The sequence below is a fragment of the Heptranchias perlo genome, chromosome 7 (genome assembly GCF_035084215.1).
Source record: "Heptranchias perlo isolate sHepPer1 chromosome 7, sHepPer1.hap1, whole genome shotgun sequence".
Lineage (NCBI taxonomy): Eukaryota > Metazoa > Chordata > Chondrichthyes > Hexanchiformes > Hexanchidae > Heptranchias > Heptranchias perlo.
Window position 1 is genome coordinate 56,845,235 of NC_090331.1, and position 14,607 is coordinate 56,859,841.

General features: G+C 38.4%; 1 protein-coding gene across 16 annotated transcripts in view; it reads right to left on the reverse strand.

Moving 5' to 3' along the window:
* Positions 1-14,607, reverse strand: part of ttn.2 (titin, tandem duplicate 2) — a 373,025-nt gene that overhangs the window by 330,823 nt on the left and 27,595 nt on the right. For all 16 annotated transcript variants that reach the window (XM_067987638.1, XM_067987650.1, XM_067987647.1 and 13 more), the window contains 12 exons: positions 11,261-11,491; positions 10,810-11,054; positions 10,477-10,673; positions 10,219-10,383; positions 8,258-8,426; positions 6,477-8,170; positions 6,114-6,395; positions 5,545-5,811; positions 5,146-5,418; positions 4,769-5,032; positions 4,410-4,670; positions 1,315-1,575 (listed from right to left, as the gene is read on the reverse strand). In XM_067987638.1, coding sequence (XP_067843739.1) covers positions 1,315-1,575; positions 4,410-4,670; positions 4,769-5,032; positions 5,146-5,418; positions 5,545-5,811; positions 6,114-6,395; positions 6,477-8,170; positions 8,258-8,426; positions 10,219-10,383; positions 10,477-10,673; positions 10,810-11,054; positions 11,261-11,491 — 4,309 coding nt within the window. The remainder of the gene's footprint in view (positions 1-1,314; positions 1,576-4,409; positions 4,671-4,768; positions 5,033-5,145; positions 5,419-5,544; positions 5,812-6,113; positions 6,396-6,476; positions 8,171-8,257; positions 8,427-10,218; positions 10,384-10,476; positions 10,674-10,809; positions 11,055-11,260; positions 11,492-14,607) is intronic.

Sequence of the window (14,607 nt, forward strand, 5' to 3'; positions counted from 1 at the left end):
AGTACTACTTCTCAGCAGTACTGAACTGTTTTGCAAGATCAACTGGTACAATTAATTCATCACCTAATCTGCCTGGTTACTCCCTCATGCTGTGCCATACATTTTTATTCAGGTGTTTTACAGCAATATCGTCACATTCATGGCACACTGCATAGAACTTATGGAGCAAGATTGCCATTTCTTTCCATGTGCCAATTGATGTCAAATTTCAAATTTTTCCACTTGGTGTAGAGTAATGGGGCTAAGTAGTTATATTAGTGCTATAACTTACTCCTGAAAGAAGTTGTTCTTAAGACTGAAAAAATTCAATGAATTTAAATTTTCAATATTAAGAGATTTCCAATCAACTCTGGGGAGAAGTGTTTCACAAAATATAATGGAGAGTATTAAGCTACTTTCTATGCTTCTAATAATCATCATTAAAAAGCAACAAAGTTTTAAATTTCTAAAACTATTTCATATCTATTCCTCGGGGAACAGTAAAATGATCAGTTTTTCCACGTGCATAAGACTCTAACACATAAGTAAGCTACAAAAATCTTCTACATGAAAAGGATAAACTGGGTACTACACGTTCCCCTAGTGTATTCTGTTATAGAACTATTTTGAAAGTAATTTTCATTGAAATAAAAGTTTTGCAAAATAAAATTATGCACTGGGAATAAAGGATACACAATACATCTACTCCTAAGGAAGTAGTTTATAACTTATTTCCAAATTATTAGGTTTTCCTTAGTCACGGAATTAACTGCATATTCAACTGTTCATCTACTCTCTGTATCTCTACCTAATATATAAATGTTAGGCTACTCTACTTTATTAATGTGTAATAAATTCTAGTATCGTCTTTTGTCAAATTACATGATTCAATCATGGGAGTCTCTTGTCTACAATGAAGAACACCCCACAGGCATGAAAGCAGAAAATCGTCAGTAGAAGCTGGTAATATTATGTACAGAATAACTCAATTTGAAGTGTGTTCTAAGGCAGACAGAAATAAACTCCCAGTATATAACATCAGGTCAATCCTTCAATGTACGATTTATGCAAATTAGATCATTTATTTTTCAAATTTCAACTATAATTCAGCAGTACTTTTTTTTAAGTATTTATGTTCGAAAACAGCGGTCAATATATTAGCATAAACAGAAATTATATAAAATACAACTGCCATATTACTTGGCTGTTAATAATTAAATATTTTTTTCCTTTTGACTGTATTATTTATAATTAAAATATGAATGGTCATGATCTCCATTCTTCAGCTAAGTGTCTAAATATAAATGTATTTTGCTTTATGTTTGTGATACTGACCTTCAACCTTCAGCTTAGCAGAGGTCTTGGAGGTTGCAACTTGGTATGAATATTCAGCTGCATCTTCTGATTTAGTGATCTCAATTATGAGACGCCTAGTAATTCCATCTACTTCACTTCGGATAATATCACTGAAGTTTATTGGTTTGCCATCCTTTAACCATAATCCCTCAGAGAATGCATTAGCAACTTCACATTCAAAGACAACTTGCTGTGATTCAGCCACAGTTTGGTCCTTGAGGGGTTTGCTGATGGCACCACCTATAGGTGTACAAAAATATTGGAATGAAGCAAAACAAACAAAACCAAACACCAACTCCTAACACTTAACTATATATGTATGCACACACACTGAAGATATAGTGTGCATCATTATTGTAAATTTTAACAAATGGTGTCTCTGATCCTGAATAAATCTCCATTTTAGTTAGAAGATGATCTTAAAGGAAAGTAACATCCTCAATGAATGTGAACATGGTAAATTATCCCTTCTCATCCTTCTCCACGTCTCCACAGCATTCAATATGAATGATGACAACATCTTTCTCAAATCCCTTTCCTCCGTCAATTCACTCCGTGGGACTACCCTTGCTTCGTTCCATTTCTTCCTATCTGAATGTAGCCAATGTATCTCCAGTAGTGGCTTCTCCTCCCTCCCCTATAAAGTTATCTCTGGGATCCCCCAAGCATCTATCATTGCCCCCTTCCTCTTTGTTAACTATGGACTGCTCCTTTGCGACATCAGCTTGCCTCTACCTTTCCACTATTTCTCTTAACTCTTAATCTGACTCTGTGTTGTCAAACTGCTTATCTGACGTCAAGTCCTGTATAAGCCACAACTTCATGCAGCTCAACATTGAGAAAAACGATGCCACTGCCACAAACTTCACAGTTTTGCCACTGACTCTATTCCCCTCTCTAGCCACTCTCTCAGGTTGAGCCAGACTGTTTGCAATCTTGGCACCCTATTTGACCCAATATCATATTCAACATCTAATCCACTTACTTCCACCTCCACAACACTGCCTGCCTCTACCCATATCTTAGCCATTTGTGCTGAAACCCTTATGACTATCCAACACTGTCCTTATTGGGTACCCATCGTTTACCTTCTATAAACTCCAAATTGTGAAAAATTCTGCTGCCCACATCCTGTCCCACACTAAGTCTCACTTTCCCATCAATCCTGTCCTTACATTGGCTTCCCAACTCACATCGAATTTAAAATCCATATCTCTGTCTACAAATCCCTCCATGACTTCAGTCCGCCCAAACTCTGAAGCTGGATAAGGGTTCAAGAATCTAAAATAAGTAATCAATATGATTCTATTTTTATAAAACAAATAAGGAGTACTTTGAAAACAGAAAATATTCCCTATGGGTTTCCTTCATCTTTCAACCTCAACAGAAAAAAATAGTTTTGGGTGCCCATGTGTTTGTCTGTTTCAATAAATGAAAATCAATAATTGTTAAAGCACAGTACTCATTAGTACATTAATTGCTATACAATAAAAGACACTGAAAAGTCTGCTCCACTAACAACAATAATATTGGTGGAATAATTGTATATGTCGAGAAATATAAAAGAAAAAATAATTATTGTCTTAAAAATTGAGTTATTAAAAATAACATTGTGAAATAAAGTTTTATATTAAGGTACGTTTGATTGACTTATTAAAGAAAAAGTGATTATTGTGTTGGTATTAATTTGTTTAATTTTCTAAGGATAAGAGTATATTCTGGTGTAAAGCTTACTAAAGGCTAAATGTGTTTTCTACATTGAGTAAAATAGAAGTTCAAATTCTGGAGAGGAATATATAATGTCAGTTGTTCAGAGAAGGGGAGGTAGGAAAGGAGGAAAATGTAGGATTATATGCAGGACTGGAATCGGGTGCTCAAGAAATAACAAAACAGTGGCAGGAGGATTTAGAAGAATGAAAAAGGGATGTAATTTAAAAGCACATAGAATAGGAAATATAAAGCTGATTTTGGGGATTGCAAGCTACCTGTATTCCAGAGTTCAAGGAAAGAAGTTAGCGGCGGTGAAAAGAGAGTGGGCTGAAATGAACTACAATACTAACTTCAAATTAATTTTAAAAAATCATGCACTTGATTACTTTAGGTAAGGAGTTAATGGGGCGAGCACTGAGATGGAATGTGGGAAATGGGTTGGAAGAGTGGGTCTCTAGATTTTATAAGCGAGTCTGTTGGCACTTCAGCTCTTCCACTGTGAGAATGATTTGCGGTATGGTCAGAGAGAGAAGCGATATCAGAGAATGGGAGCATCTGTGGGCTGCCATGATAGGGGATTGAGTGTGTGTTCGCTCTTGTGCAATGATGAGGCCAATTGTGGAAATGGAAGCCAGATGGTTAACAGATAAAGTGAAAAAATAAAGTTGTTTTTAAATGATTGATAGAAAGGAAAAATATAGAGCTATATGTGGAAAATGGAAATGCAATCAATTGAGGAGATGCACGGTTGCAAGAAGGAAGGCAGACATGCTGTCAGTGTAGTCAGAGAAATAAACTACAGTACCACGCTTCTCAAGAGGAGCTGGGGTATCTTAAGAAAAGGATTAATGAAGATATCGAAAGGAACCAAACACAATTGTTAAGTTAAAGTTAAGTATATAAATGTGAAATATGTAATTTTTAATGCTTTTATGTTAGAAACTTTATTTTGAGTACTGGGGTATTTGAGTTTGTGAGAAAGAACAATAACAGATGAACATTTTTAAAAAAAACATCTTGAGTGATTTGATTGATTTTTTTTAATTGATAGATTTTGTTTAATTCTCAGAATTACAGAGTTGTAATTTGATTTTTTTTAAGTTCAACTAATCTAACAGTGCGATACCAAATACCATAGACACATGAAATGTAACTATGACGCTAAGGGCACATGCGCACTCAGACCATTTTTATAATAATAGTAATAATAGCTAGATATAGATGGAGAATGCAGAACATTTTGCTAAATTGTTCTTGCAATTTATTTTTAGAAAGAGATGCAATGATTTTTTACTCTAAATAAATTGAAAAAACTACTATATTCTGTTGTTTAATCAACGTAATATCATTTAAGATCTTCATACCTGAAACTGTAAGGTTTGCTTTTGATGTCTTTTCACCAGCCTCAAATGTATATTCTCCTTCTTCATCTTTCATTACGTTCAGCACAGTCAATCTGTAAATTTTGCCCTTTGCTTCGATCTTGTATTTGGTACCCATTTTGAGCTCTTGGTTTCTAAAGACCCATGCTACATCAATCCCAGTATGAGACAACTCAGCTTCAAAAGCAACATTCTGAGTCTCTGTGCACGTCACATTTTTAAGACCTCTAATAATTTCAATTCCTATAAGAAAAGATACAAATTCAAGCTTCAGAAAACAAAATGCTCAACAAACAAAAATATAAGTTCTTTAAACAGTTTCATAATAATTGGGCACATACTTTCAATTGATAGATTGCAGCTTGTTTCAGCTTTGCCAATGACAAGTTTGTAGCATCCTTCATCTGAGGCAAATGCCCTGCTGATTACCAAACGCTGTTTAGCCCCTTTAGCAATAGTCTGTATCCTGTCACTAAACTGAATCGGTTGGTCATTGAAGTACCATTTCACAGAAGTAATATGTGCAACTGAGACTTTGCACTCTAAAACTGCCTTTGTTCCCTCAACAACTGCAAGATCTTTAAGAGGGATCACAACATCGATACCTGGAAAATAAATCAAAAGTGGGCATCATTTTTTGGAAATATACATATATCCCTTATAGCCACATGAAAAGCTATAAAGTTGAAATGTTAAAAATAAAGAAATGAACACTTACATTTTACAGTTAAGTGTCCAGTTGATACAAGGTCAAAATCACTGGCATGAAATGAATATTTGCCAGCATCTTGTTTAGTTGCATCCTCAATCAGTAACATATGTGATGTTTTGTCTATAACAATGTGAACACGTTCATCAGACTGAATTTCTTGGCCATCCTTCTTCCAGACACCTTCAACATTTTCTTGAGAGAATTTTACTTCAAGTTGGGCAATATCGCCTTCACAAACAGTCTGGTCTCCAAGATCCTCAAGGATTGTAACAGCGCGTGCTACAAATAACAAAGATGACATCAGTCCCTGGCAATGACTCTAAATCTGTTAAATTCACTAAAAGTATATATTAGAAAACACAAGATGAGTTAATTAGTATCGTTTTACATACAAAATTAACTTACGTATCATCTTCAGATTGCAACTTGTCTTTTTGCCATGTACAACAAAACTGTATCTACCCTGGTCTTCCCTGACAACATCCCTAATTGTCAGAGTGTGGCGACCACGACGAGAGGAAATGTAGAACTTGTTGCTAGAGTGGATCTCTACATCTCCTTTGTACCATTTTCCTTCAGCATCTTCCGATGAAACAGTGCATTCTAATTCACCTGAGAACAACTCTGGTACTTCCAAGTCCACAAGCTCTTTAACGAATTCAAGAACAGCACCTATGCGCACAGAAAAAAATGCTGAACTTCAAACAACCGCATCACTGTAGTATTTCATATATTGACACTCATAATGCAATTTAAAATTAAATCCAGTGCTCTCAGTCGGAAGCCATGCATAAAGAAGCTTGGGTCAGAGATAGGGCTACAATACTGTAGTATAAATTCTCCAACCCACTATCCTTTTGAATGGGGCTCCATTGTACTAAATAATTAATTCCAATTTTAATTACACTTTGTATGCTGTCTAGTGTGATGCAGTGATTAAGTTATTGTTTTGCTGCCCAAGCATTTTTCCTTACCTTCAACAATAAGTTTAGCTGTTGATTTTACAGAAGAATCTTCAACAAGAGCGCAGGTGTATTCTGAAGCATCATTCATATTAATTGTCAATACAGACAGCAAATGAACTTTCCGGTCAGAATGCATTCGGTATTTGTCACCAGAGAAAATCTGCACATCATTCTTAAACCACTGTACTTTCATAAATGGTTCTGACAATTCACATTCAAAAGTTGCCATGGTGTCCTTCTCTTTTGCATTGACATCATGCAACTCCTCAGAAAATGTAATCACTTGCTTGGCTGAAAAACAATGAAAAAAAAATGTAAATGCCAGGTGACAAATAAAAAAAAATCTAGCGTTTAACACACAAAGTTAAATACCTTGCACTAGCAGAAAAGCATGGCTCGAGGTTTCTCCAGCAACATTGATAGCTTTCACCATTATACTGGCAGAATCTTCAGGTACAACATCTCTAATTACAAGTTCACAAACATTGTCTTCAGGCCAGTACCAGTAGACTCGTTCAGTTTTTTCAAGCTTTACACCATTCTTAAACCACTGGCATTCAGGGTCCGGCTTGCCCACCACTCTAACACGAAAATGACTCTCATCTCCATGAGCTACTGTCTGACTCTGAATACGCTCAAAAATTTTGGGGGCCTCCATACTTGGTGATAACTGAATCCTTTCTGGTTTAAAGGTTGGAATGCTGATAGTGCCTTCAGGAGGAGGTAGTTTCTTCTCCTCCTCAGGTATTTGTTTGGTCCAATGGAGGAGTTCTTCCTTTCTTTTTCTCAGCATATCTTCATAAGCTTCATCCTTTCTACGTGATTTGAGTTCAACTGCTGTAATAGCTTCATAATAACCTTCTTCCTTTCTACGTTTGAACTTGCTGCGCAGTTCTTCAGTCTCCTCTGTTAGTTTTTCATGAACAATTCTTTCAGCCTTTTTAAGCTTCACCACTTCTTTGGTTGCAGCATCTGTTGGTTTTTCTATCTTAATGACTTCAAAGAATGGCTTGGTTGGTTCTGATGGGCCAATTTCAACTTTCTGTTCAGGGGCTCGCCGCAGGATAGACCTGAAATCTTCTCTTTGTGTTATTTCTAGCTTCACTGTGTGTTCCACAACCCCCTCAGGACTTTCTGCAGTAATTTTGACATTGCCTGAATCATATGACTTGCAGTCAACAATTTCCAGGTAATAGATACCATCATACCGTAGTCGGAACCGTTTGCTCTTGCGAATAAGCTGCCCATTAAGATACCAGTTGACCTTTGGTTGAGGATAGCCTATGACACGACACCGGTAGCGTGCTGTTTCACCTTCCAGCACTCTTGCTGGTTCTGGGAACAAAACTATTTCAGGCTTTGTCTTTTCTTTTATCAGCTCTTCTGAAAGACCTGTAAGTGCACCTTCATGGGCTATTTTTTCAAGTTCTTCAATTCGCTGCATTCCCCTTCTGCCTTCAGGTAACTGAGATTCTTCAACAAGGCTCTTTTCATCTTTTACAATGAGAGTAGCTGATGTCTGATCAGCACCATACTTGTTAGTTGCTCTACAGGTGATGACACCACTGTCCCGGGGATATGCTACTTCATAGTCAAGACTACAATATCCAAATTCATTGATCATGCGAAGTCTGTTGGCTGCAGCAAGAGGCTTACCATCATGCAACCACTCAACAACCATTGTTGGGTCACCAATTGGTGTTAGCCTACATTCAAAGTGTGCTGGCCCAAAACATTTGAGCCTCACAGAAGTAATCTTCTTTTTGAAATGGGGTTTCTGTTGTTTTTCCTTATCATACAAATCACCTTCTTCCCACTGTTCCTGTCCATAACGTAGATGGAGGGGCTCTAGCTCAGGAGCCGATATCTCCTTAGCTTTATATGTTCCCTTTGGAATGATTAACCTTCTTTCTGGTTCAGGTTCAGCAAACTCAAGTTCAACATTGACTTTACACCTTGTTGTGTCACGACCTGCTTTATTGATAGCAGTTGCAGTATACCAGGCGGCATCATAACTTGCTGCAGAATCAATTTTAAGTGCACCTTCTCCCTTAGTACCTTCAATCCTGAAACACAAGTAGAAATTAGAATACAACAAATACTGCAAATGTACATACTATCACCAACATTTATTAAAATTGTAATGTACTTACTTAATGTGAGGATACTTGTGTTGGGCAATGATATCACTATTTTTCAGCCATACAATATCAGGGTTTGGGTTTCCAACAGCTTTTACCGCCATTGCAACAGGGGCTCCCTCTTTGACACTGACATTTTTCAATTTTTCCACAAACTGTGGTCTCAATAAATGTTCTTTAGCTGTAAAGAAAATAATGAAATTTTAAATATTGTTGCTCATAAATATGCATACACAAAAACTTACACACCTAGAGATTGAACTTTAGCAATTTGAGTGGCATAGTAGAGCCATATATTGATGCTCCAATGTGCTGTACAACAGAGAGGTATGCTGCAGTTTCACATTATGGGTTTCCAATCTTGCCATGCCAGTGAGGGAAGCATAATTTGCAGCCAAAGTACTTCCCCACAAGGAGGAAAAATCCACATGTCATTCATGTTGGCTCATATTAGCGCACTTGTTAATTATCAACTCAAGAGACTCTGTCAAAAACCTGGAAGCAGGTCATTACCCACCCATTCAGCCAAAGAATAGGACATGCCTCAAAAGGGAATAAAAAGACAGAACAAAACTTTTTTTAAAAATTGATGTTCATTTTTCCCCTATAAACGTATTACAATATAGGCTTGATAATGCTCATCAAGGCCACGTGTTTTTATTGTAATTAAGCCTGCTCCCATACTACAGTTGGACCACCTGGACAGCGCTTCAATCACTGCGTGCTTAAAATGAGCACTGGAAGGGAAGGTCTGTCAAAATGTTTATTTTTTTAAAATCTAGGTGGCCCTGTTCTACCACTACGACAATCCAGCTTAAATCCTGCTCAATCTTTGGGCCTTAAAAGACTGATTTTCATCCAGTGCAATGCTCCTTCAACCCTCCCAAAAAGGTCCTTTCTTCTCGAGTTGCCGGTACTGGAAACCCTACTGCCACAAACTCGGTACATTCTAGGCAATGCAACTGGAGCAAATAATAAATATTATAATGAGCTGACCTCACATTGTGGGGGAAGCTCAGCTCATTTATGGGCAGGTGCACAAGACACACTGAAGCAATGGTCCTGATGCTGCTCATTATTAATCTCTATGTGTCTTTTACAATAAACACAGAAACAATGGGCCAAATTGCACTGTAAGCAGGGTGCCGTTTGTCAGATTTGCACTTCCCCATAGTCTTTCTATGAGCTTTTGCACAGCAAGTTACTATAAATTAGAGATCCATTCAGCGCGGCGCCCTCTACAGGGCATCTGGGACCTGTGTGAACAGGGCAAGCAACTGTGTGTCTCTTTAACCAATCAGATTGAAGAATCTTTAATGAGCAGCTCAGAGACTGAACCAGGAAGTGTAAGTTAAAATAGCGAATTCAATGTCAAATCAGGTATAGCAAGCAAAATAAAGCGAGGGATGGACAGATTAGATTAAGAGACAGAGATAAAAGAGACAGAAAGAAAAAGTAAGAAAAAAAAGTTTTAATTACATTTTTTTTTAAATGTCTGACAATAATTAAAAGCAGAAGGAATGAGACTTCACACTTGTAAAAGCTAATTTTCAATGCCAGAGAAGTTGTTTGGCAGTAATTAAAATTTACCACACCGTTAAAATGGTACTTACACTGGAATGGACAAGCCCTAACTTTTTCTGGTAACTTTAGTCCATCAGTACAGGAACTTCACGCTGTTCAATTCATTTGAATGGGGAGACAGTCGGCGAGATGCCGTTTTTGCGCAGCTTACAGAGGGGCGACGCATTTCCGACAGCAACTTCCCGATTTCCGCATTTAACTGCGCACGTGCGCTTGTGGAAGTTGCTGATCGATTTCATTATTAGTAACAGTGAGCGCTTTAAGACTCACTGTTATTTTTACAGTAAAATCCAGCCTAATGAAAAACACATTTCTTGGAGCAAGCTAGCCTAAAATAATTAACCACTTAAATTTTTCAATCATTGAAAAGACATTAAAATATATGGTACCTTCTACAGATAATGTCATAGAAACGGAGGTTTTGCCAGCTCTGTTTTGTGCTACAACAGTCCATTCACCAGAATCAACTGGCAGAGCAGGAACAATGATCAGCGACTGAATCCCATCTTCCTTTACCACAATTTTGTGAGTGTAGTCATTTACAATTTGACTTCCTGTAACAGATATGGATATTAAGTTAACTACCTAACTTCCCCATATTATTTGCAAACACTGAATACATTGATGTGACAAAATATCACTCTTACCATTGTGAAACCATAACGTCTCAGGCATGGGTCTGCCAACAACTTTAAGGTCAAATCGTGCTGTCTGCCCCTCGGAACACTTAAATGATGTGGGTTTCAGAACAAAAACAGGTTTGTATAGTCTCTCTAGTTGAGTCTCATCTGTGTCATCTAGTCTACGTGCCGGTGAACGACTTGGAGATCGAGGAGACATAGAACTGAAGAAAGGAAGAAAAGGATTTAACATTATAATTTCAATTTTGAAATCACTAGCTAATTAATTTTGAAATGTCCTGAATGTGAAGCACAATATATGAAATCAATACAAAGTAGATAGTGTCTAATAAATAGTACCGCATTCTCCTCATTATTTCTGTTGTTGGTAAATAAGTGTGGCTTGCTGGAGCACCAATAGGTTCAATAAACAGCTTTCCAGAGCTAATAGCATTTCCCTTGATGTTGCTGGCAAACACTGTGTAGATGCCCTCATCCTCTGGCAAAACTGTAGAGATACGCAGACTGGCTCTGCCATCCTGAGAAACCTCCATCAGGTAATGATCTCCATGTTTCAGGCGCTTTCCATCTTTGAACCATACAATCTACGAAAATATAAAATGTATACCACCAAGATGCATTAGATCATTTCAAAATCTGTAATTTCCAAAGGAAAAATTTACAAAATCATTTTAAATTGTACAATACACATTTTCATACCTTCACATTAGTTACTACATCTAATTACAAACAAATTTCATTTTAAATAATCTTCATGGTATATTTGGATTCGAATGCGACAATTGTTTACCTTGGGCAATGGGTGACCAGAGACTTTACAATGGAAAGTAACACCCATTCCATCAAGAATTCTATAACTTTTCACTGTTGAATCAAATCCTGGTTCAACAGATTCATCTGTAGAAATATCTAACACCATTTCTTCACCATCTTCCTCAAGAAGTTCTTCCAAAGTAATCCTGATGATTCGGAATTCAATTTCTTTGATAAGTCTTTCTTCAAATGAAGAAATGTGGTACTCCTGAAAAAGCAAACAAAATTATTTTTAGCTGACAATAAGCAATAGACTAAAACAGTGACAACCAAACAATGCATAAGATAGAAAGGGTTGTTTAATCAACACCTAAATAAATGCATAAAAACAGCCACAGCACATGATGTTCTGAAACCATTTGAATTGATTGATGTGATAGAAAGGGAATGCAGTAGATTTAATGGATACAGATATTCAGAAGTATTTTGATAAAGTGTTCCACAAGAAACTTGTTAGGAAAATTAAAGCATACGGTAAAAGAGAAAATTTAGTAGCATGGATAGAAAGCTGGTTGATGGATAGGAAACAAAGAGTTAGTGTAAATGGGTGTTTCTTGGACTGGAGAAGAGTTGGAAGTGGTGACCCAGGGGTCAGTGCTGCATCCACTTTTTAGGCCCTCAATTTGCATATTAAAAAGAGCCTACCACTTGAAACGGGAAAGAACTTCGGCCACCCACTTCGTTCTCTGTAAAAATGGCAATGGGCAGAGTGTCGGCGTTAACGGGCAGTAACGGGACCCCTTTTGAGGTCATTACTGCCTCATTAACGATGATTTTGGTAAGTTAAATTCTAACCCAATGAATGGGAGTGTACACTATCGGAAAGATGCTGAAGGAACGGAGAGACTTGGGGACTCAAAATACACAATTCCCTGAAAGTGCGAGTTCAGACAGATACAATCATAACAAAAGCCAATATAAATGGGAGCACAGACTACAACAATAAAGAAGTAATGATTTATACAAAGCACTGGTTAGGCCACAGTTACAGAGTAGTGTGCAGTTTTGGGCACCCCATTATAGAAAGGATATTAAAGCCATAGAGAATGCTTAGCATACATTCACCAGGGATGGGAAACCATTGTTATGAGGAGAGACTTGAGATACCAGGAATATTCCCACTGGAGCAAAGAAAGCTAAGAGGACATATAATGGAGGTTTTTAAAATTAAGAATAGTTTTGATACAGTGAATGGAGGAAAAACAATTTCCTCTGCTCGAGGAGTCATGCTCAGTGATTTTAATCTCCATCTTTGCTCCATTGCACTCTCTCCTCTGAATTTACTGCCCTCCTATCCTCGCAAAACCTCTCCTTCCATAAAAACTCTCCTACGTATATTCATGGCCATTCTATATGAACATAAGAACGTAAGAAATAGGAGCAGGAGTAGGCCATACTCCCCCTCGAGCCTGCTCCACCATTCAATAAGATCATGGCTGATCTTCCACCTCAACTCCACCTTCCTGCCTGATCCCCATATCCCTTGATTCTCCTAGAGTCCAAAAATTTCTAGCTGAGTGAATAACTTCACATTTCCTCACATTCTAGGGGAATCAAGGGATATGGGGATCGGGCAGGAAAGTGGAATTGGGGTTGAAGATCAGCCATGATCTGTTTGAATGGTGGAGCAAGCTCGAGGGGCCGTATGGCCTACTCCTGCTCCTATTTCTTACGTTCTAATGTTCTTATTATACTCCATCTGCCACCTTCTTGCCCGCTCACTTAACCTGTCTATATCCCTTTGCAGGTTCCTTGTGTCCTCCTCACAGCTTACTTTCCCACCTACCTTTGTATCATCAGCAAACTTGGATACATTTCACTCGGTTCCTTCATTTAAGTCATTAATATAGATTGTAAATAGCTGAGGCCCAAGCACTGATCCTTGCGGCACCCCACTAGTTACAGCCTGCCAACCTGAAAATGACCCGTTTATCCCTACTCTCTGTTTTCCGTCCGTTAACCAATTCTCTATCCATGCTAATATATTACCCCCAACCCCATGAGCCCTTATCTTGAGTAACAATGTGGCCCCTTATTGAATTCCTTTTGGAAATCCAAATATACTACATCCACTGGTTCCCCTTTATCTACCTTGCTAGTTACATCCTCAAAATACTCTAATAGGCTATCACCCATAGCCTCTATATTCTCATGGTCTCAATCACTGACAAGGCCATTTCAAACCACTTCCTTGTATCCCTCACCACCCACATTCCTCTACTCCATCTCCTACTGCCTCTACCTCTGCGCCTGGAAAAAACTCTCCTCGTCCAACTGCACTTTCAATCTCCCAACTGCCTAGACTTTGGCCCTTCATTCACCACGATAATTCTGCAGCTATTTATTTGCTCAATCACTCCTTCACCTGCACCTTTGATGCCTTTGTTTCAAGCAAAACTTTCAAAATCTTCTATCTCAGTTGATCGTCCTGGTATTGCCCCCATTTTCGTTCTCTCAAGTCCAAGAGATGCAGACTTGAGCATATCTGGTGAACAAATGGCTCAGCCATATTGTACCAGATCTGGTTGGACTACATCAAGCTCCACCAGGCCTCACTCCCCTCTGCCATAATCACTCACTATGCCAGGTTCATCCTGAATAGAAAAGATAAAATGCGGTTTCTTTTCTCCATTACCAAGCGTCTTCTTAAACCCATCTCCCCTGGACCCTCACCTCCAACAACAAGTACAAGAAGCTCATAAACTTCTTTGTCAGCAAGATAGAGATCATATGTCCAGCCACCTCTGCTTTCTCCCCACCTTGCCAAGGAAGTCAGGCCATCCATCAGACTCCCTCTGACCTAGTCCTGAATTCCTGCCCCTCTCTACTTTCTCACCCATCTCCCCTCATTCCCTCTCCAAGCTCAACTTGACCATAAGACCCACCTCCAGCTCCCTTGACCCTATTCTCATTGAACTGCTAACCACCCAACATCTGTTCCTGGCTCTGCCAACTGACATTGCAAATTGTTCCCTCTCCTCAGGCACTGTCCAACTCCCTTTCAAAATTGTCAGCACCAACCCCCTCCCCCACATAAAACCCACTCTGTCCATGCAAACTACTGCCCCACTCCAAACTCCCTTTCCTATTCAAAGTCCTTTGCAATTTCCTACAGCAAAACATTGGTAAGACTGAAGTCATCGTCTTCATTTCCCTCCAACAAACTCCATATCTTTGCCACCGATTCTATTCCCCTCCCCAAAACAACTGTGTCAGGTTGAAGCAGAATATTCACAATCTCAGCAGCCTATTCAACTCCGAGCTAAACATTCAACCCCAAATCTTCTCCTTCACAAAGACTGCCTACTTTCACCTCTGTAACAT